The sequence below is a fragment of the Akebia trifoliata genome, chromosome 8 (genome assembly GCF_017979445.1).
Source record: "Akebia trifoliata isolate Shusen 1 chromosome 8, ASM1797944v1, whole genome shotgun sequence".
NCBI lineage: Eukaryota > Viridiplantae > Streptophyta > Magnoliopsida > Ranunculales > Lardizabalaceae > Akebia > Akebia trifoliata.
The window spans coordinates 7,816,013-7,840,916 of NC_141382.1; the positions used below are offsets into that span (position 1 = coordinate 7,816,013).

Here is a 24,904-nt window from a genome sequence, read left to right on the forward strand (position 1 = left end):
AGTTTGTTTTATACTTTAGGGTGGGTGATTCTGTGTTTTTATTTGGTTTTTATGCTTATTTTGCAACTTAGGAGTATTATGGAACATTGGGATAATTGTCAACATTTAGAAGAAATTCTAACTCTAAATTGGTTCATTCTTGTAAGAAGGAAGATATGCATACAAGCTAAAAAGTCTTCAAATTACAATTTGATAGAAAGCGAGGCCACAGCGCGAGTTCAAGAATTGCACAGCACGGAGATGAATTACGGGCCGCGACATGACATGTTTTGAGGTCATGGCTCGTTTACGTTTCCAATATTATTCGTTAATTTTTTGGGTTGAATTAAAGGATAATTTTGGGATTCTTAAACCTTAATGAGTCCATACCTATAAATAGGAAAGATTAAGGGGGCGATTGATTGCGCTTCAAAACGCAATTTTACCGGCGTTTACGTGAAAACGCGACATTTTGAAGCTGAATCAAACGCATCCAACCGCTGCGTATTGAAATTGCGTTAAAATTTTACGTTTTGAAACGCAAATGAGTGAAGCGGATATAGGGAGCTTTTTTTTCGCGTTTGCGGGTGGAGCTAAACACCGAAAAACGGTTCGATTGAAATGTCTGTTTTGCCCCTGTCTCTTCGTCTCTATTCTCTCTATCGACTGAACTCTCTCGCACACCTCTCTCTCCTACATAGATCCCTCTCTCTCTCTCTCTCTCTCTCTCTCTCTGTGCTTCTCTTCTTCTCTTCTCTGTCGACACAAATCGCACACAGCTGCGCATAGCTATTCGTCTCTATCGTGCTTGAAAATTCATCTCTCGTCTCCCTCTCTTCTTCTCTCCATCTTTCTCTGTTCTGCACCATATCTCATTATCTCTCTCTCATCTCCAATTGAGTTTTTACTACCAAGGTTGAAGAGAAAAATGGAGATCGATGGCTAGTTTTGATCTTGGTGTGGAAACAATGGAAGATTTGAAGTTGAGAAAGCTATTGAAGGAGGTTCAAATCGATTACAACTCCACCACCATAACTGATTTCATCGACAACATCGTTTCCGCCATTAAAGAAACTATCGAGAAAATCCCTCAAGACTTAAGGTACCCAACCATACTAACTTTACTTGAAAACTATTTTGTTTCTGTGGCTAAAAAAAAAAAAAAACTATCAGGTTGGTGCAGATTTAGCTCCAGGTTTCATTAGAGATGTTAATTTGGATAAATTCGAATTTTTGGTGTTCAAGAAGCCCAAATTTGTTGGAATTGGTGGTAGTTATTCGTTAATGACTGTCGCTAACCCTGCATTGGGGTTGATGTTTTTCTTCGCATGCCCAAGGTAACAAAATTAAAGATTTTGGAACCAATTTTGAATCTATAATGCTTTTTGTAGAATTATATTTCAGTATTTGAGATTTATTTTTTGTTTTGTTATAAGTTTTCTTTCTTAGAAAAAAGTTACTTATCAAAAAAGAAAAAAGGTGTAGAAATAATATGTATAAGGTTCTGACAATCATAGATACTAAGAAGGGATTCTGAAATAATTTAGCAAGAGAATATTCGGAGAAAGCCGACAAAGTTGGGAAAAAATTCAGAAAATATATACTATTACTTATGGATAATATAAAAAATGTATAGGACATATATTAGACAAAATTACAAAATTTCATTTTAAATATAATATAAACTTTTTTTTTTCTTTTAAAGCTTTGCAAATAAGCTGTGAATTGCCATTAAATCACAAATTGTAATTCACGACTTTTCTTAAAAATTGAAGAATTTTTTCACTATGCTGACATTAACAATCAACTAGTAAGTGTAGTGCAAATCGGATTCAAGAGGATGCATAGCTTCTAGCAATTAAGATGTAAGGAGACCAATTAAAGGAAATAAAAGATCAAATAAACTCATTGGTTTTGGATGATCGATGATTATGCTTTCTAATATGTCCTAAAGGAGGTGGGTATGTGTGCTTGTGTGCGGTTTCAAGATAAGGATCAGATTTGTTGTAATCAGGTTTGGGGCGGACACCCATTTCATAATTATGCAAGGTTTTGATCTCTTATCATATCTCATTAATTTCCCGAACGATCATATGTATCAAGAGTCAATGATCACCTTCTATATTAACATGGTATCAAGAAGCCTCAAGAACCTATAAATTTGTACTCCAAATTAAAAGTGAAATCATATAAAGGAAGGGAGTAAATCACTAAAGAAGACCAGAGATGAGAAATATGACAATAACATAGTTTTTCTTTAGGTACGTTTGGATAGAGACATGCGGGCACAATTGAATACCTCATGTCCCTATTTTCTTCAACAGATGAGAACATTAGAGTCCCAGTTTCTAATGTCTCTACTGACTTTACTTTACTTTAATTGATTTATTTATGAACACGACTCTTAACAAATTTCCCCTCCTCTATGACAACAGGAGTGTTTCCATGAGAAAGACTACTTGAATCATCGATACCATGCGAAGAGATGTCTTTACTTATGTGGAATCAAGAAGCATTTGGACTCCTCTTCCCTAATTAAAAAGATCGAATGGTCGACCTTCCAAAACGAGGCTCGAAAATCTATTTTGATTGTCCATCCTGGTATGCTATTTTAAACATATATAGTCAATCTTGATTTACAGTATTTCTATTTACCCATCTCCAATCCTAGGTTTGGACTTACAAAATCTGACAAAATCTATTTTGGGATAGTAGTACAAGAGCTCGTTGAACTTCTTGGAATTTTTATACGATTAATTCTAACAGCTTCATCTTTGTTTAGTGTTTCAAAACTAAGCTTGACGCGGAACAACGTTCATTATATTTAAATGATGTCAGAATCTAAATGTGGTGGTTGTGGATGTGTTATGTATATACAATGTAATGTGGATGTGTTGTATAAAATGTGAAATTTGGATTGAATATTATGCAGGTATTTTGTTTATCAAGAAAATTTCATATGTTCAATTTCAAGAGGAGATGTTGTCGAAATTTTTATAGAATTTTATTATATTTATCTATATTTAGTGTAATTATATATTTATAGGGGTATTTTAATAATTTTGATGCATTCTGCGTACATTATGTTGGATTGTGTATTATGCAGGTATTTTGTTTATCAGAAAAATTTTTATATGTCTATTTTTAAGAGGAGATGCTGCCGAAAGTTTATAGAATTATAAATTTTTCTATAATTTTTTTTAGAATTATAAACATTTTAAAATTAAAATAATTATTTTTTTAATTTTTTATATAATTTATTATATTTATATATATTTAGTAATTATATATGTATAGGGGTTTTTAATAATTTTTTTTATGCATTCTGGCTGCATTATCACCTTAAGGGCATTCTGTCATTTTACCCTACTACAGCAGATTTTAGAAGCTGTATCAAACACTAATTACCAGATTCTAGTCAACAGCACAGCAGTTTTAAAAAGCTCTATCAAACAAGTTTTTCAGCTTTTCAGATTCTGACAGCAGATTCTGACCAGCAGAAGCTGACAGCAGTTTTAAGAAGCTGAATCAATCAGCACCTAAGCCTTTTAGAGAGTGGGCAGTTTTAGATTTTTCTTGGAGGCACAAGATTGAGAAGTAGGACGAGAACTAGAGATCGACTCAAGAGTTTTATTTTTTTTTAACTTTATTTCTTCTTTTGATTTATGTAATATCTAAAAATGGTTGAATACTTTTGTGATTGTGTTTTAATTTCAATGACGAACTAATTTCCATTCTAGGATTATAATGGAACTTATTTATGATGTTTGATTAATTTTCTGTATTTCTTCTGTGATTATTTCTACATGTGATTGTTTATTCTATCATTTGTTTAATACGATTTAATTAATTGGTCATTGATTGAATTTAATTGGTGAACCTTAATAATATCGACAGAGTTATTTTGTTTTCATGACCTAGATAGAATAACATATGCTAATTTGAGATAGACATATACTCATGTTGCGTGTGCATCATTTATTAGATTTTATTTGTAATAAATTCTTTTTGATTTAATTCTCATAGACATATAAGGAGTTAGTCTAAAAGGGTATTTTTACATGACCATTGACAAAGGCTTGTAAAGAATTTAGTGCTCTTGGATAACAATCATACTGGATTAATTTATCATAGAAGGAAGAAGAATTTAATCAAGTGGATTATTTGGGGGAAATTATAAAACTAGGTTTTATCACTCATTGATTTTAAATTAGCAAATTTATTATCAGCTTTATTTATTTTTAAATCTTATTTTCACTATTTTTTGGATAAAATTAGAGTGAGATAAACTGGTAATTAGCAATAGATTGGTATTCAGTCTCTGTGGAAACGATACTTTCTCATCACTTTATTACTTGTTTCGATACGTATATTTGCGTGTGTAAATTAGACAACAATTCCATTACTTAAAAAAAAATCATTTGCACTCCATTAATACGATTACTCTCTAAAATAACAAGTTACAATTTAATAGGAATCATAGCACCAAAGCTTCATAAACTTTAAATTCAGTTTTCAAAGCTTTATGATCTACAAGTAGGGTAAAAATATGCAACAGCTTGGCGAACGATGGGTTCTTTATCTTCATTATTGGCATAAATTCTTTTAATGGGGTGTAAGTGTAACATGTAGGGATAGAATAGGAATTTTAAGATAAAAGCCAAAAGTACGTATTTTTTTATATTATGTTATAGGGCAATTGGTACAAGGTGATGTGCAACCACTCAACCCCTTATAATTCTTTTACAAAATTTGAATGTTAATTCTATCTTTTTTTTAACTAATATTGTGTAGTGTAATAATGTACATCTTATTACAATACATCATGTTCTAGTAGTACTATATTAATAAGTATGATGTTGTGGCTGGTTCATAGTAAATAGTTGGTTGGAAGAAGATGATTCTATCGGACAACAAGATGATTTTGTTGATCGTCTTTGTCTTTTTCGTTTTCTTTGATCCAATGATTTGTTTATCATTTTTGTCATTTTCCTTTTCTATCAGGCTCCCAGTTAGACAAATTCATTTGGACACACCATGTGGAAGGAAACAGGCTATTGCCAGTCAACTAGTATGTGAGATAATCAACTATTGTCTGTTTTTCCCTCCATATAACACCCCTAGAGTGTGAGTTAGACTGGGCGGTGACTATGTCCCCCTGAAACGTGTTGGGTTATTCTAAATCTCAATCCAAGCCCATTTAACTTGGGTTGGGCTTCAAATTCTCAGCTCCCAAAATGAACATATATATATATATATGAACAGCGTTCCTAAGACTCATATTGGGACTCACATTGCGACACACCGTTTTGTCTTATATGGGCAAAAATATTTGGAATGAGCTGATTTTTTGTGAGGATGATCTCTATGGTGAGGAGATCATCCTTGCCAAAAATCAGCTCATTATGAAACTTCTAGACCGTCCAGTTTTTGTTTGAAAATTATAGACCGTCCATTTTGTAAATCAATTTTGATGGGGTTAGAAGTTTTGGAATGGGATGATTTTTTGCCAGGATGATCCCCTCATCACAGAGATCATCCTCACAAAAAATCAACTCATTCCAAACATTTTTTCCCATATAAGACAAAACGGTGGTGTCGCAATGTGAGTCTCAATATGAGTCTTAGAACGTGACCCTATAAGATATATATATATATATATATATATATATATATATTATATATATATATATATATATGGGAAATGTTCGGCACCAAACATTTTCGTAAAACATGTTTCAAAAACATGGCTTAGAATTTTGGAATGGGCTGATTTTTGGTGAGAATGATCTCTAAGGTGAGGAGATCATCATCACCAAAAATCAGCCCATTCCAAAACTTCTAACCCCATCAAAAATGGTTTATAAAAAAAGGACGGTCCACAATTTTTCAACTTGTAAATATGGGGTTAGAAGTTTTGGAATGGGCTGATTTTTGGTGAGGATGATCTCCTCACCAAAAATCAGCCCATTCGAAAACTTCTAACCCATGTAGGACAAAAATGGTTGGCTAAAATGTTTGGTATAGAGGAGATCATTCTCACCAAAAATCAGTCCATTCCAAAACTTCTAGCCCCATGTTTACAAGTTGAACAATCGTGGACCGTCCTTTTTTTGTAAACCATTTTTTATGGGGTTGGAAGTTTTGGAATGGGCCGATTTTTGGTGATGATGATCTCCTCACCGTAGAGATCATTCTCAGCAAAAATCAGCCAATTCCAAAACTTCTAACCCATGTTTTGCCAAAATGTTTGATATATATATATATATATATATATATGAGAAATGTTCAGCACCAAACATTTTGGCAAAACATTTTTCAAAACATGGGTTAGAAGTTTTGAAATTGGCTAATTTTTGGTGAGGATGATCTCTACGGTGAGGAGATCATCATCACCAAAAATCAGCCCATTCCAAAACTTCCAACCCCATCAAAAATGGTTTACAAAAATTGGACGGTCCACGATTTTTCAACTTGTAAACATGGGGATAGAAGTTTTGGAATGGGCTGATTTTTGATGAGGATGATCTCCTCACTGTAGTGATCATCCTCACCAAAAATCAGCCCATTCCAAAACTTCTAACCGTAGGACAAAAATGGTTGGCTAAAATGTTGGCCAAAATGTTAGGTGCTGAACGGCACCCTATATATAGCAATGCAAGATAGAAGGTGATTCATGCATGTGATTGTGATTTCATGGAACATTTTGTCTAGAAGAAAGATAAGAAACTCTTGCCTCGTGCCTGGATACTTGTTCCTCTTGCACACATCAAGGCTCATGTAGTAACCCAATGGCACCTCCATAACTGTAATTCCTAAGGTTGTTATGCCTATGAGTTTTTTTGATTTTAGACATATATCTTGTTGTAATGTCATTTACAAAATTATTTTGAAAATCCTTACCTTCAAGATAAGCCAAGTCACTCATAAATTAGTGGGGTTGAATCAATCAGCCTTCATCAAAGGTCGGAATAGTGTGGACAACGTCCTCCTTGCTCATGAGTTGGTTATAAACTACCAAAGAAAGAACACGAGCCCGAAAGTTACACTCAAAGTAGATCTTATGAAAGCTTACGACATTGTGGATCGAGGAGTTGTCCATACATGCCTCTCGGCTTTCAAGTTCCCCCAGAGATACATCGATTCGGTCCTCAAATGTGGGACTAGTATTTCCTATACCATCTCTTTCAATGGTTCATTTGTTGGGTGGTTCGAAGGAAAAAAGAAAACTTAGGTAAGGGGACCCTTTATCACCGTACCTCTTTGTGCTCATCATGGAAACTCTCAACCCCTTGTTTCAAGAGAATGTTCAGGCAGAGCTATTGGATTACCATTCGAGATGTAATAAGCAAAACATTACCCATTTGTGTTTTGCGGATGATCTTCTCATTTTCTCCAAAACCAACCATAAATGTGCTTGGGCCATACTTGATGTTCTAATTCTCTTCATGGATCTCACTGGTTTGGAAGTGAACCATGACAAGAGCTCCATCTTCCTGGCTAGCAGAGATAGAGGTCTGGAAGATGAAATTGCCACTATCCTATGAGTTCAAAAAGGCACGCTTCCGGTTAGATACTTGGGACTCTCTTTGTTTTCCACTAGACTCTCCTTTAGGCATTGGAAACCCCTTGTGGAACAAATGACCAAGAGGATCTCTTCTTGGAAGGGAAGATTTCTCACCTACGTTGGTAGATTAGAGGATCTCCTAAACCTTAAATGACGAAGAGGATCTCTTATTAAATATTGTACTTCTGGGATGGGTATTTTGTAATAAAATATTTTTTTTCCTACTTGGTAAAAATATTTATTTTGAATTAAAACGAATCGTGCGTTGGAACGGAAATTTCACAAATGTCAATGGACAATATTGTAAATCAAGCTTTCTAAAATTATGCATCAAAATATGTTTTGAAAATATTTATAGAATAGTAATTCTATATATCCGACTTAATTTGTAGATAAGTTGTTGATACAAATGACTATAAATTGTATAGAAAAAATGTTAAATTTACTTTTAAACCTATTTGATTTAACCTGAGTAAATTAATGACTCCTATTTTAATTTAAATTACAAAAAAATTAAAACAACCTTATTATTTTGGTGTAAAGTGTACTAATGCATGATCCATGGAGTTTTCTTATCGGGCACGAACACTAGCCCCTTGCTTGTATCTAATACACTTTTTTTCTCGATCCAAAATTTCATTTTTTCCACCATTAGTTTTCCACACGTCTATTTCTCTTTTTATAGTTCATTTGGGTTTAGAAGAATTTGGTGTAGACCGTTCTTTATGAGCAAAGTAATATTGTTTTGTGTTCTTGTCTCTCACATGTTCAAGTCTTGCAAAAGTCGTAAAAGTAATTCATTATAGTCTTAATTCTTTAATTGAAAGGTAATAAGATCGTGGTTAAAGTAAACCCTCAATCCACTAGAGACAAGAATAATTATATTGCCTTACAAAGGTGCGATCTCTTGGGTCTTCTTCCATTATACAAATCAGCTCACTCAACATGTCATTGAAAATTTGTAAGATAAAAGAAGAAGAAAAATAGTAATAAAAGAAAAATATATGTATCCACATATACATATGTAGGCACATAAAATGCATACGTACTTGGGAGCTTCCATAGTTTAGACTCGTAGACGTGGCAGTCCTTAATGGGGTTTGATTCAAATATTTCCCCATTTACCTTAGTTTTGAGATAGTGCAACAAGTTGACATCGCTAAGTGAGAATTTGTAGAGTGACATTCTCTCTCTCTCTTTCTCAAATGGAGACTAAGGGAAGAAGAATGAATAAATCTTTATGATCAAACCTCCCCTTTTAAAGATGAAAAATTCACTATTTCAAATCTAAACCGAAGCACTTGAAACATGTTCACATTAGCGTGTCGTAATTCTTTTGGAAAGAGACATCAACAAATATTTCCAATCTAGCACTAACTTAAAGTCATATTACAAAGTGTGGACTGAAGTCCAAACCAAAATAATGGTATCTTAGAGAACTGCTATTGGCACTCCTGACTTTTACCTATTATATATATATATATATATATATATATATATATTTTATTATTATTATTATTTTTTCTTTTGCTAGATTTCTGTTTTGGGTTTAGGATTTTATATGAACCCAATCATAAGTTTAAATTACTGAAATTACTTGATTTTGGGAAGAAATTAAAAAAATAATTACTTAATATTTCATTTTTTTGGTCAAATTGATTTGGCCCAATGGCTAGACCACTTTGGATAGACTGGATCAATCATATGTGTCAACGAACTGGTCCAATTTTTAAGACTCTAGTTTGATGTGGGGCACTCAATTGGAATCACTAATCCTGTAGATCTATATTGTATATTTATAATATAATAGATAAAAAACTAAGCATTTATCTAGAGAATGATGATTTAATCTCACACCATCATAAGAACGTCAAGAAAAAAAAAAAAATAACGGGAATACATTGAATTTTTCACAAGTTTCGTTGTTCAAATCATCGACTGTGTCCCTAAGTTTTTAGAGCCAGTTCATTAGACTATGAAAGAGACATCAACAAACAAAAATTCCCAATCTAACTCCATCTTTTAATTATATTTCATGGGAGCGAAAGAGCTTTAGTGCAATTTAGAGAGTAGAGACCGAAACACTGAATGAAAAAAAAAAAAATTAGAGTTACTATGCCACATTCAATTTGTATTGAAGGTTCACAATGCGAGATTTGCCTTCTTTCCCTACTCTTCTCTCTTTTATTTTATGATTTTTCTTTCTAAGCTAAGGCAGACCCATTGTCCTCCCTTGGAAAATTTTCCTTAAAAGGGGACCACCATGTCTATATATTAGGGGACTTGGTGGGACAACCAACTTCATTTATAACTGATAGTTATACATGGCATTATAATTTTAGAGGGAGTGATCAAACTTTTTACATCAAATGCATGGGACCCATACATTAAAAATGTGGGATCATTTTACAAAGTAAAATGTGATTAATTTACTTGTCCAATATATATGATGATTCATGAAAAAAATACATGATCTTGATCATGTAAACGCAAAATCCAACCGTTTATTTTTATATGTATTCTAATAACATGTGCTACGTTTATACTTAAAAGAAAATTTCAAATATTGAATTTTTCATTAGTTATTATTAATGATTCATCAAAGCCCTATCCATTTTAAAGGTAAGGCCTTTTGAGAAAAATAGTATAATTTTCATATTGGAAAGACTCCCTAATCATCAATCATTAAATGTAACGAATCACAATCTTTTTAGCTTGTAAATATTAAAACAAGAGGTTGTTTTGGCTCTATTAAGGAGGAACATGGGATAAGCTTGTAAATCTTTCCGTTTGATGAATATTTGAGATATATCACTTTAGTTTTCAAATCCGTGATACATGCTCTCCTCCCTCCTCAATATTTTAGGTGATTTTGACGCCCCTTGCATTTTGGTGAATATTTGAGATACCCATTTTATTTTCAAATGGTGGTACATGCCCCCCTCTCATCAATATTCGGGTACCAGCGGTTCGGTTCCGGTTCTTATCAGTTCAGTTCCATTTTAGATCCGACTCTAATTGGTTCCAATAAAAAGGGATCCAGAACTTGGGTTTTCGGTTCTGGTTCGGTTCGGTTCGGTTCGATTCTTGTTAAATGGGTACCCATTGACACCCCTAGTTGGGATACATTGACTCCTAAGAATGACTCATGAAAAAAGCATATGATCCCAACTATTTAAACATAAAATCCAATGGTTGAGATTTATGAGTATCTTGATAACATAAATCTCAAAAATACTTATCCTGAGGATAAATCTGAACCATTGGATTTTGCATTTAAAGGGTTGGGATGATGTGATTTTTTCATTTGTCATTCTTAGGAGTCAAGGAATCCTGACCCTTTTATAATTAGGGTCTGACTAGTTGCACATCACCTAGTATTGGTTGCACTCCACTACTTTAAAAAAAAAATCATTTACACACTACAAAATTTTAGGCTTTTAGCGGGGGTCAAAAACCGCCGCAAATACCAAAAAACTGCCACTAATATTAATAGTGATGGCCATGTGAAGCACCACTATGAAACCCTATAGTGGCGGTCAAAAACCGCCGCTAATTGATGTGTTACCATCGTTATAGGTATGAAAGAGGCAGTTAGAAACTGCCGCTAATTGAAATTAGTATATAAATGAGATCTCTGGTGACGGTCACAAATTGTCGCTAATTGATTATATTACCGTCACTATAGATATAAATGAGACCTATAGTGACCGTTGCTAATTAATTTTTTACCGTAACTATAAATACGATTTTGAATGCTTATAGTGGCAGTAATGGTCGCCGCTAATAAGATTTTTTTTAATTTTAAAATTATTTGTAATTAAATACTTATTTTTATACAATTTGTTAATTAAACATAATTATTTAATAAATCAAATTAGTTAAGAGAAAAGTATAACAAAATAATAAGTTGATTGAATTAAGAGTCAATGCTTATGAATCCATGTTTGATGCTTACAAATCCAATGCTTATAAATTCATGTTTGTCACTCAAAAAATAAAAAACTATCTATCATGGTTGTTGTTGTTGACACTGATCATTGTCGGGTTGATTGTGCTGCTCATCGACCTACATTTCATATACATTAATCAAATTAGTTATATGAATCAATATTAATAAAATATTTTAAAACACAACATATTCAATTATCAATGAGAATTTACCTTCTCATTAGAGTAATGATCAATTCCTTGAGTCTTTCCACCTCAGCATCTCTCACAATCTGTTGTTGCTCCAAAGACTCTAGTTTCTCCTTCAATCTAAGTACCTTAGCAGAATCGCTAGAGGAATTTTAGGAAGATGATGCAAATAATTTGTTGGGAGTCGGTCCCAGGCCAACACCACGAACATGACCATGCCTATCAGGACCTAAGACCTGAGATAATACATCATTTCGACCTGTAATATCTTGAGAGCCTTCTGGTAATAAACTCAAAAGTTCTTTTATCTTGTCCTGCAAAATATTTAAAAAATTCTCAGTATTTTCAAATTCAGATATTAGCATAATTGGTTAATACTTGATGAAAATTATTGTAAAAACAAACTTACAATCTTCTCCGTCGTTGTCAAATCATTGGGCTTGTGTGTCATGAGAAATAAGATTGCTCGACTTGACTCAGTATTCGTTGAACTCTTTAATTTCTATGTGTATCATATTAAGACAATGACAAAAAGATTAGTTTATAATATAAATAATTAGGCACGGAATTGATAGACAACATAATAAAAAAAATATACCTCATCATATCTAATACAAGCTATACTTTTCGTCCCAACTGTATGGGTTATTGTCTGTTGAGCATGATTTGTCTTATTTCTATGACTTCGAGAATGTACATTAAATAATTTGGGAGAAGTTAAATATATGAGATATAGAGTACCTTATAACTTGTTTGCAACTTTTCATAACTCAATATATATATAAATTTTAAATATAAAATATACCTGCGCCTCCTCCGAATTCCAAAAGGCTATGAGAGAATACCATTGAGCCTCCAAAACATAGGATGGACGATTGGCACATCGGGTTGCATCATCTTTATATTTATCATAGAATTTGATTTTCAACTTACATTTATGATCCCTTCACTTTTTGCCGACAGATTGTAACACAACTTGTTTAAGCGTAGGCGGGATATTAAATTTGGCATGTATCAAATAATTAATTGAAAATTATGGGGTCAAAATTGTTCAATGCTAAACTCATAAATTATCTAATATTATATTATAATTAATTTATACCAATGTTGTCTGTCATGCATTTTCCTTCATTGATTCTGGCATTGCACGCCAATCAAGGATGTCAAGTGAAAACATATGGTCGTCGCGGGCTAATATACCCAAGTAGCTTTGAAGCTTAGAAATATGTTTCCCTACAGGCTGTCCATGGCTATCTCGCATTATTTTAAACCTTTCTCCTGGCTTTAGATTTTGTAATGAGAGGCATCGAGTGCGGCCTCTTATTATTAGCCTCCTTCCAATACAACATACAATCGTTGGGGCATGCATGAATTTTGTTGTAGTTGAGCCTTAAATCTGTAATAATTTTCTTAGTTTGGGTGAAATATCAGGCAATGTAGAACCCTCCGGGAGTATCTCTCTCAATAAATCAAGTAACATGGTAAATGACTTATTACTCCATCCAGCAAGACATTTTATGTGGAACAATCTCACGATGAATGACAACTTGGTGTGTTTCCTACACCCTGGGTACAATTCCTGTTCAGCATCCTTTACTAACTTGAAGAATTTATCAGCATCTGCATTCTTACCACTTCTTGTTGTCTGTGTCGAAATGTTAATATCACTAGTTGCGTTGTGCATACCAAACAAATTGTGCAATAAATGTCCCATTTCTTTACTTCTCACATCGGGTTCAATATCCACCACATGCGTATCGAATGATGATTGTGTTATGTCTTCTCCATGAAACCACCATGTAGTATAATTTTTATCAAAATCATCACATATCATATGATCATATGCTGTTTTTTGATCTTTATACAACACGTTATTGTAGTTGGGACATGGGCATTTCAACATCCCATTGATAGTTGCTCCATGAGTAATTACAAACTCAATGAAGCCTTTCACTCCTTCAATGTATTCCTGACTAAGCCTTGACTTAGTGATCCAACTCCTATCCATGCGGTAGCTAAAATAACAAGTTACAATCTGAAAGGAATCATGGCACCAAAGCTTCATAAATTTTAGATTTAATTTTCAAAGCTTTACGATCTACAAGTAAGGTAAAAAAATGCAAGAGCTCGATGAACGATGGGTTCTTTATTTTCGTTATTGGTGTAAATTCTTTAATGGGGGTGTAAGTGTAAAATGTAGGGATAGAATAGGAGTTTTAAAATAAAAGCCAAAAGTATGTTTTTATTTTTTTATTTTTTATTTTTTTATGTTATAGTGCAATCGGTACAAGGTGATGTGCAACCACTCAACCCCTTATAATTCTTTTACTAAATTTGGATGTTAATTCTATCTTTTCAATCATATATGCATTGAAAAAAGAGTGAAAATAACTCTTAACAAAGATCAAATGTAACTCTTACTTAACTCACCATAATATGATATTATGTATGAATATGCCCCTTAGAATAATGCATATATGGTCTAGTGTATGAATGTACATCTTATTACAATACATCTATAGTCTCTTAGAGCACCCAACTAATCCTCGGGGCATTTGCAGTCCCCTTCCCCCACCTCACACGCCACATAATTTTTGAGATAAATCCCCGAGGGTGGCCCCTATCGAGGGATTGAAAATTGAGACCTTCACGTCCTAACGCGTAGTCTTGAGATTTGCCTTTTCTTCCTTCATTATCCCCCCCTTCAAGATTCCTTGTGATGCAAGCAACCAATCAACTTCATTTATGACTCGTAGTTATATTCATTATGCTTTTAGAGTGAGTATATCAAATGTATGGGACCCACATCTAACAAGTTAGAAATGGTTGGCACATGTACTAACCCAATGGACCCATTACAATGCTCCACCAAAGCCAAATTTCAAATATAAGATAAACTCACAATGCGAGATTTGCCTTCTCTTCTTTATTTTCTCTCATTTTTTTTTCTTTTTCCTCTAATGTTGGAGAGACACAAATGGGGACACATGGGTGACACAAAAGAGTGGTGGCGCACACATAATCATGCATAAATGCTTTTTACTTGTATCTCATGAAAAAGTATCTATGCTTATGTGCACGCCACCACATCATTGTATCCCCAAACATAGGATATAAGTACTCTCCATTATAATTGGACCCTCATCCTATTTTCCAGTCTTGACTATTGATTTAAGGAAAATATTGTATGAATGTACCAAAGATTTTTATCACCATCTTCATTAATAAGAAATTGTTTGTGCTCATCTTACTTAATTACTAGAATTTTTTCCTTTGGGCAGAGACTCTAGACTAAAGAATGGAACATACAGAGGTTGGTGGCAATATTTTGGAATAGAAATTCTGGTCCAAAATAACATCTCATCATCTCTTGTAGTCTCTTTGGTTTCTTGATTCTCAAATTGATAGACTGTGCAGAAGACGATTCTGTAGCCAATCACAAAAGCATTTTTAGGTGCAATGATGGAGGCCTTTTTGTAGTCACCAATCCATGCTTGGAATCAAGACTGTTGGTCAATCTGTTATGTTGGATGATGATGATAATGATAGTGACGGTGATGATGATGATGTTTAAAATAAATTAAGTGCCAGTCACAGATTAAATAAAATTAATTAATCCTGTACCTCTTGGATTATCATCAAAATCCATTAATATTTCAAAGAGTGAAGTTACACCTCAACATTGTAAAAGACATTACTTGCAAAGAACACCTTATTATATTAATATTTATAAATATAACCTCTTTTTAACTTTTTTCACCTTACACCACATAATAAAATACTTGCCAAGTAAAAACCTAATGAGGGTAATTTTGTAAATTGGAGATGTATCCTCTTGTCATTGGTGGATACCGGATTCAGTCCATATCTAACAAATTCACATTCCCCACGATCTCAAAAGCTTCATCAAGTTTGAAAAGCCCTTCTTCATCGTAAAATTTTTTCATTGAGGTCACATCGGATTCGCTGTTTTCTTGAACATCACTATAATGCTGTTGTTGTGGTAGCTGCTCGACATTAATATATTGAGCATTATTGTTTGCATCTCTGCGTACATAATTTGAGCTCACAATTGATCCATTATGGTTAACCTCTTCAATTTGTTTAGAACATTTTGCTCGTCCACTCTTCATAATTCCACATACCACCCATTCTTGAAATATCTTTTGAAACACAAAACATAAAAATGTTACAATCCAAACATAAATGAACAACAAATTTAAGGACAAATTAATTACCAAAAAAGTAGAAAAAAAAGTGTGAAATTCATTGGGTTTCTAATTATTTTGATATGATATATTACTTTGGGGGTCAATTTATTATGAATATATCTACATGGTAGGCAAAGTGTCATTTTCAATTTTTTTTACCAAATAGAAAATACTTTTTGAAATTACTAAAAGACCCCCTTTAATATTTTACTATTACATTACATTTTTGAGAAGGATATGTTTAAATTTAACTTAGTTTATTTTCCTAGTTGATAAAAAAAATATAATTTCAGTTATAATGAATAGTGCATTAAAAGCCTAAAATGGGAATCTCACAAATTTCAATAAATTTACTTTTATACCCCCTTTGCTTTAATAGGAGTAAATGGCTTGATTTAAATTACAAAATTAAAAACTTAGACCAACCTCTTTATTTTGATCCAAAATTGAGGGTAAAGTGTACTCATGCATAATCCATGGGGTTTTCTCGTTTTTGTCGTTTATGAACACTAGTCCTTGCTTGTGTCCAATCGGCCTTTCTTCTTCATCACGAATATTCTTACCATTACCATTAGTTTTCCATGTACCTCTTTTTTCTTTCACAATTCGATTGGGTCTAGAAGAATTTGGCTTAGACCTTTGTCTTTGAACAAAGTAATATTTTTTTGTAGTCTTGTCTTTTACATTTTCAAGTCCTGAAAAAAAAAATTCATAAAATTAGTTAATTGAAAGGCAATCGAGAGTTATGGCAGACTCCCATGATAATCAAGAACTCTACGCCTTACAAAGTTGCAACTTCTCAAATCTTCTTCCATTATACAAACTAACTTGCTCAACATGTAATTGGAGACTTGTAAGACAAAGAAGAAAAATAGTAACAAGAAAGAAATATACATTCATACCTGGTAGATTCTGTGGTACAAAGTCGTAGATTTGACAGTCCATAATGGGGATTGATTCAAGTATTTCTGTATTTATACTTGGGAGATACCATGGTACAAAGTCGTAGATTTGACAGTCCATAATGGAGTTTGATTCAAGTATTTCTTTGTTTATCTTTGCTTTGAGGAAGCACAATAAGGTTGCATCCGTAGGTAAGAATGTGAGGTGTGACATTTTCTTAGTCTCTCTCTCTCTCACTTACTCTCTCAATTGGAAATTAAGGGAAAAGATATAAGTTGAGATGAAAATTTTAAAGGAAGTAGAGCTCTATTTATAGAGGCAAAACCAAGTTATACTTGAACATGTACAAACAAAAATTCCCTATCTTACTCCATCTTATAGTTATATTTCATCTTGTTTTCTTATGGTGCACCCCAATCAAAAGTCCTTGTGGGGACTACTTGAGATACCCCACCTTTTCAAACTAATGACATGCTCTTTTTACCTTGTTGCCCCCTTAAATATTTTGGATGATTTAGAACCCCTCTATATTTTGGTTAATACTTGTGATACCCATACTGTTTTTCATGAGTCCCATTTAGCCTTGTTGCCCCCTCCCTCAATATTTTGATGAATATTTAAGATATATCGCTTTAGTTTTCAAATCCGTGATACATGCTCTCCTCCCTCCTCATTATTTTGGGTGATTTTGACACCCCTTACATTTTTGTGAATATTTGAGATACCCCTTTTATTTTCAAATGGTGGTACCTGTCCCCCTCTCATCAATTTCTTGAACAATATAGACACTCCTCTATATTTAGGTGCATATTTGAGATATCCCTTTTATTTTCAAATTGTGATTTTTATTTTATTTTTTATTTTTGTTTAGTTTTTTGTTGTAAGTCTAGACTTTGTGATTTCTAGGGTCATTGAGCTCAACCTGTGGCATCCAAAAGCATGATCCAATGCCACATGGATGTAGAGGACAAAATTCTATGAACTTTGTTAAAAAAACTTAAAATATGTTATTTTTCACCGTTAAATTTTGATTTTTAAATTTGAAAGTTTGTTGCAAGTTGAATAGCCTTCCATTTTCAAAATCTTGGATCAAATCCAAAAGAATTTTTTTTTTGAATTTTTTTTATATGAGTTTTTCCATGAAATGTAGAGGGCTGTGCTATTAGTTTATCCATGATTTTTTTATTTATTTAAACGAAAGTGCTTATTGAATTCAAATATGTTTATGCCCGATCAATATGATTTTTTTATTTTATTTTAAGAAAAGTGCTTATTGAATTCAAATATGTTTATTTTGAATTAAAATGAACTGTGTGCTAGAACGGGAATTTCACAAATGTCAATAGACAATACTGTAAATCAGGCTTTTTAAAATTATGCATCAAAACATGTTTTGAAAATTTTTATAGAATAGTCAATCTATGTATCCAACTTGTTTTTAGATAAGTTGTTGATAAAAATGACTATAAATTGTATAGAAAAAAATGTTAAATTTACTTTTAAACCTCTTTGATTGAACAGTAAATTAATGACCCCTATTATAATTTAAATTAAAAAAAAAAATTAAAACCACCTTATTATTTTGGTGTAAAATGTACTCGGGCATCATCCATGGGATTTTCTTATTGTACCATAATACTAACCCTATTATTGAATTCAAATATGTTTATGCCCAATCAATATGATTTTTTATTTCTTTATTTAAACAAAAGTGCCTATAATTACTATAAAAAAAAAAAAAAAAAAAGTGCCTATAATTGCGTGAGGGAAAGTAGAGGAGAAATAAATCAATAAAATAAAGGTTAAGAGGGAAGGTTCAACTTTGCATCTTATGTGGAACACTACTTTGGGGGGTCAATTTATTATGAATATATCTGCATAGTAGGCAAAGTGTCATTTTTAATTTCTTTTTACCAAATGAAAAATACTTTTTGAAATTACTAAAATACTCTTTTAATATTTTACTATTACATTACATTTTTTGGAAGGATATTTTTAAATTTAACTCAATTTTTTCCGCTGTTGGTAAAAAAAAATTAATTTCAATCATAATGAATAGTGTGCTAAAAGCCTAAAATGAGAATCTCACAAATTTCAATAAATTTACTTTTATTACCTCATTTTGCTTTAGTAAGAGCAAATGGTTTGATATAAATTACAAAATTAAAAATTTAATCCAACCTTTTTTACGTAGCGGAATCGTGTGAATCAATAAATTCGATAGATTGTGTTCAATAAAACACTCAAAATCAATTTGAATCAATAGATTAAATTGATAAACAAACAATAATTTAAAAGAAAATAAAACATAAAGCTAAAAAAAAAAAATGCTTAAAAGAGAAAAGATAATTGAATTGATTATTAATTGATTGATTCTTAATTTTCGGATTTGGAGCTCCTTACATAAATACTCCATTATAACAACTTGTAATCTTACTAAAATAGTAAAAATTAATATTTCTAACCTATCTATAACATAATACTAACTTTCTAATTCTATTAGAATTCAAATTGGAGATTTTTAAGCATTCTAATTGTAGTCTAAATAATAAAAACAAATTTAAAATAAATTAGAAACTAACAAAGAATTGTACTGCTAACATAACTATGAAATAAAAATCCTTCTAGAAGTATAAATAGAAATCCTATTAGAAATAGAAATAATATAAAAATAGAAATTTAACAAAATTATAAAACTACTTAGAACTGTAGATGTCCTACATCACTTTTTCATTTTGATCAAAAATTGAGGGTAGAGTGTACTCGTGTATTAACCATGGGATTTATTCGTCGTTGTCGCTTATGAACACTAGTCTTTGCTTTTATCCTATTGGTCTTTTTTTCTTTATCAAGAATATCCTTACTATTACCATTAATTTTTCACACACCTCATTTTCCTTTCACAATTCGATTGGGTCTAGATGAATTTTTTGTCACCCTTTCTCTTCGAATAAAGTAATATTGTTTTGTAGTCTTGTCTTTTACATTTTCAAGCCCTGAAAAAAAAATCATATAATTAATTTATTAAAATGTTCATTCTTTAATTTAAAGGCAATCAGGAATTAAGGTAGACCCCAATTTTTTTTTTTTTTTGTACTTTGTAAAAATATTTATTTTGAATTAAAATGAATTGTATGCTATAACGGGAATTTCACAAATGTCAATAGACAATATTGTAAATCAGGCTTTCTAAAATTATGCATCAAAATATGTTTTGAAAAAATTTATAGAATAGTCAATCTATATATCTGACTTTATTTGTAGATAAGTTGTTGATAAAAATGACTATAAATTGTATAGAAAAAAAATGTTAAATTTACTTTTAAACCTCTTTGATTTTACCAGAGTAAATTAATGACCCCTATTATAATTTAAATTACAAAAAAAATTAAAACAACCTTATTATTTTGGTGTAAAATGTACTTGTGCATGATCCATGGGGTTTTCTTATTATACCATAATACTAACCCTTGCTTGTATCTAATACACCTTTTTTCTCGATCCAAAATTTCATTTTTTCCATCAGTTGTTTTCCACACGCCTATGCATCACTACATGAACAGATATTTCCAATCTAACACTGACTTAAAGTCATATTACAAAGCTTGGACTCAAAAGTTCAAACTATAATGACAGTATCCAATCTAACACTAACTTAAAAATAATTACTTGATATTTCATTTTTTTTTTTTGGACGGCTGGACCACTTTGCATAGTTATTTTCCGATAATAAATATAATGCACAATGCGCACGTGGTGACTGTAGGAAACCTTTTATGTTATCTTTTAGAATTTTCACTATAATGCCGTAATGGAATCATCTTCCAACCACACGTAAAGTGGACTAGCGGTGTTCTGGTCCAAAACAACGGGATTCCAACTATTGTGGTCAAAATGAATTGCTTTGAAAAATCATATTTTTCAAATCATGGACAAATTCACCCAATTTTTATATTTTTCAAATCTCTAACCAAAGCAATCAACCTTCACTTATTTCAAATCTTCTTCAAGTAAAACAATCTTACTTAGGGGTATTAATGGATCGGTCCCCGCTTGAATTCCTGAAGTAACCAAAGCCAAGACCATTAAACTTTGAGAGAATTATGAAAATTGTACATTAAAATTAAAATTAAAAAAAAAAATAGCAAAATGGCATATTATTCATTTCAATTACAAAAATGGTAATTTATGGTCTTCAGAGTTAAAATGACAAATACCAATCCTTAAATTTATGAAATGAATAGGAATTTTTTTTTTCCCTATTCTATAAAACAGTAAATACTTTTCCAGTTAAAAAAAATTTATATTTTATAAAATATAGAATTTTTTTTCCACTTTAACAAAAATAATTTAATTCTGAAAAAAAAAATAATATATATATATATATATATATATGGGAAATGTTCAGCAACAAACATTTTGACAAACATTTTGGCAAAACATTTTTCAAAATATGAGTTAGAGGTTTTGGAATGGGCTGATTTTTGGTGAGGATGATCTCTGCGGTGAGGAGATCATCATCACCAAAAATCAGCCCATTCCAAAACTTCTAACCCCATCAAAAATGGTTTACAAAAAATGGACGGTCCACGATTTTTCAACTTGTAAACTGGGGCTAGAAATTTTGGAATGGGCTGGTTTTTGGTGAGGATGATCTCCTCACTGTAGAGATCATCCTCACAAAAAATCAGCCCATTCCAAAATATCTAACACATGTTTTGAAAAATGTTTTGCCAAAATGTTTGTTGCTGAACGGGACCCTATATATATATATATAGGGTAGCGTTCAAGGGCAAACTTTTTAGCAAACTTTTTGGCAAAACATTTTTCAAAACATGGGTTAGAGGTTTTGGAATGGGCTGATTTTTGGTGAGGATGATCTCTACGGTGAGTAGATCATCCTCACCAAAAATCAGCCCATTCCAAAACTTCTAACCCATGTTTACCAGCTGAAAAATCGTGGACCGTCCATTTTTTGTAAACTGTTTTTGATGGGGTTAGAAGTTTTGGAATGGGCTGATTTTTGGTGATGATGATCCCTCACCATAGAGATCATCCTCACCAAAAATCAGCCCATTCCAAAACCTAACTCATGTTTTGAAAAATGTTTTGCCAAAAAGTTTGCTAAAAAGTTGGCCATTGACGCCCCCCTATTATATATATATATATCTATATATATATATATATAATATATTTGTTTTTTTTTTTGTTTTTTTTTTTGTTTTGAGTTTTATTTAATTTTTATTGCAGTATTGGATTGTTCTCACTTTTTTTTTATTTTATCATGCTTGCAATTTATTTTTATTATTTAATTCACATAAACGAAAATCCTAATTTACATCAACACCAACAAGTTGAAGATGGGTTACTTACTTCCATGCTCTCATAGCCTAAAATCATAAACAAACATTGAAGGTTCATAAAAAACGTGGAAAAGAAGAAGAATAGTTAGGGGAAGGAAAAAGAAAGAAAAAAAAAAGGAAAACTGATCTCAAATACTGTATTTATTTATTTATTTTTGAAATATCGACCAAAATGTCTCCCCAGAGAAAATTTAGATTATTCAAAACTCGTTTTTAAAAAAACACTATCCTTACAAAGACCTTTTGAAGCACGATTTAAAAATACCTAAAATATCTATTTAAAGACGTTTTGGTGAATATTTAAGACACCCCAATGTTTTAAAATTGATGACATGCCCACGACCCTTATGCTCAGTCTTCTCGCATAAAAATATGAAAAATGACTTAAACCCCTTGATTTTTCTTCCCCAAAACCAATCATCTTCAACCTCTTGGATGATGATGATGACGATGACGATGACGATGATAATGCATTTATTATTCTATAAGAGATGTATGAGGTTAAGGGGCATGACATCAATTTTAAAAAATTAGCGGTATCTCAACTATTCACAAAAGCATGGACAGACCATAAATTATGGAATGGAAACGTTGTTGTTTAAAAAAGTATTTTAGGCATTTAATCAAATAATGTTTTTAAATATCTTTATAAGGACAATATCCAAAAAAGTTGGCCTCAAAATGATCATATTTTCTATCAAGAGAACTTTTGGTTCATATTTTCAAAGATACACCTCTGAGATCAGTTTCCTAAGAAAATAATTAAAAGAATATATATACATTATACCTGGGAGATTCCATGGTTCAAAATTGTAGATATCACAATCGTTAATAGGGTTTGATTCAAGTATTTCTTTGTTTATCTTTGCTTTGAGGTAGCGTGATAAGGCTGCACCCTTAGGTGAGGATATGTAGTGTGACATTGGAGGAACACAAACAATAACCCAATACAAAGCTTACTACCAATCACTATCTCTCAATTGGAAACTTATGGAAAGAGAGATTATTTGAAGAAACCTTGGGTCCCTTTTTATAATACTTTTCAATCTCCAAATCTAAGCTCCAATTTATTTACTGAAATTGCTAGGAATGCATCCTAAAACCACTTCCATGAAAATTTCTTTCCCCAACTCCATCTTAATATGATGGTTCAAAGTCCCAACCATGATAAGAGTTAACTATAGACCCATTTCAAGGAGTTGGGTTCGAAGAAGGACCCAATCTGATAACTTATAGGACCAATTTCGGATCCTTCCAATCCAATAGTGATCTTAACCAATAATGTGTTGAAATATACAAATAATATAAATTTACATTTTGCATTTCTTAAATCAAATCAAATTATAGTGATGCTTTAGATTGGATCCATAACAGACCTTATCGGATTAATACAAAGTTGGATCCAAGCCTGATCCATCTTGATTATATGTCCAATAATAAATTTAAAAACTTAATCCACTATGGGAGTCCATTGAGGTGTTTTACTTGACGGGGAAACCACGAGCTCTTTACCTGCAAATTGGACCCACTATCCCTATTTACAAAATTTTCATTTTGTAGATAACTTAAAGTTATAATCCAATTTTAGAGTGTATTAGATTTCAATGTTAAAGAGAAAAGCAAATTACGTTCTATGAATGAGTGTTATAATGTTGAAAAGATTTGATAACTAAAATTTCCGGATAATTATATCTCTAGTGAAATTCTATTAATAGATAAAGATTACATGCGGAAGTTACATAAGTGTATAACTATATTCTGACTAAACATTCTAATCATAAGATAATGATCTGGTGCATCTTGATGTACTTTAATATACTACATCATAATTGATATTCTAACATTAATAACCCATGCGACTTAACATTAAGTAATCTTGCAGAATTCATCTTTTATTATTTAGTAGATAGTAGATATATATTTATTTGCAAACACTATAATCTAATTGATTGGGCTTCAATTTTTGTTTAATCTAAACTCTAATTTAATTATGTTAGACAAATTCATTTGGACACACCATATGTAAGGAAACTGGCTATTGGCAGTTAACTAGTATGTGGGGTAATCAACTAGAGTGTGAGTTAGTGTTAGACTGGATGGTGACTATGTCCCCCTGAAAGGTGTTGGGTTATTCAAAATCTTAATCCAAGTCCATCTTACTTGGGTTGGGCTTCAAATTCTCAAGCCCAACTCCCAAAATGGACATATATATATAGCAATGCAAGATAGAAGGTGAGTCATGCATGTGATTGTGATTGTCTTTTCATAGAACAATTTGTCTAGAAGAAAGATAAGAAACTCTTGGCTCGTGCTGTGATACTTGTTCCACTTATACACATCAAGGCACTTTTATGGGCCCAATCCATGAATGTCAGACATCCTCTCATGGTTTATGAACAGGTTGTTGGATGAATGTTTATGAAGGCACTACTTAAGGAAGAAATTACAAGAATGATTATTTATACTTACCTCTAACTCTCCGATGAAATCTATCAAAACTCAAACAAGAAATCAATTTCACTCTCGTTTCACAAGCCCGTGATTATAATGTGAAGACCTCCCTCAATAATCTTGAACATCTTAGTTTTACAAAAGAAGAAGAATACTCACATAGAGACTTAATGTTTTCACACTCTACCAAAAGATAAACATCATTTTATGGATACTAACAACCATCTAGAGACCTCATTTTATTTTTCATAAGTTAATAACAAGGAAAATACCAAAATAACCTACATAAG

At 31.9% G+C, this 24,904-nt stretch overlaps 1 protein-coding gene across 1 annotated transcript; it reads right to left on the bottom strand.

Annotated features, from left to right (window-relative positions):
* Positions 1 to 15,431: 15,431 nt before the first annotated feature.
* LOC147395869 (NAC domain-containing protein JA2-like) lies at positions 15,432 to 17,062 on the bottom strand. The gene is made up of 3 exons (XM_086449727.1): positions 16,800 to 17,062; positions 16,324 to 16,592; positions 15,432 to 15,849 (listed from the first exon to the last, which is right to left on the bottom strand). Exons 1-3 carry the CDS (start codon positions 17,011 to 17,013, stop codon positions 15,544 to 15,546), a joined length of 789 nt encoding a protein of 262 aa, XP_086305853.1. The 5' UTR covers positions 17,014 to 17,062; the 3' UTR covers positions 15,432 to 15,543.
* Positions 17,063 to 24,904: the final 7,842 nt, after the last annotated feature.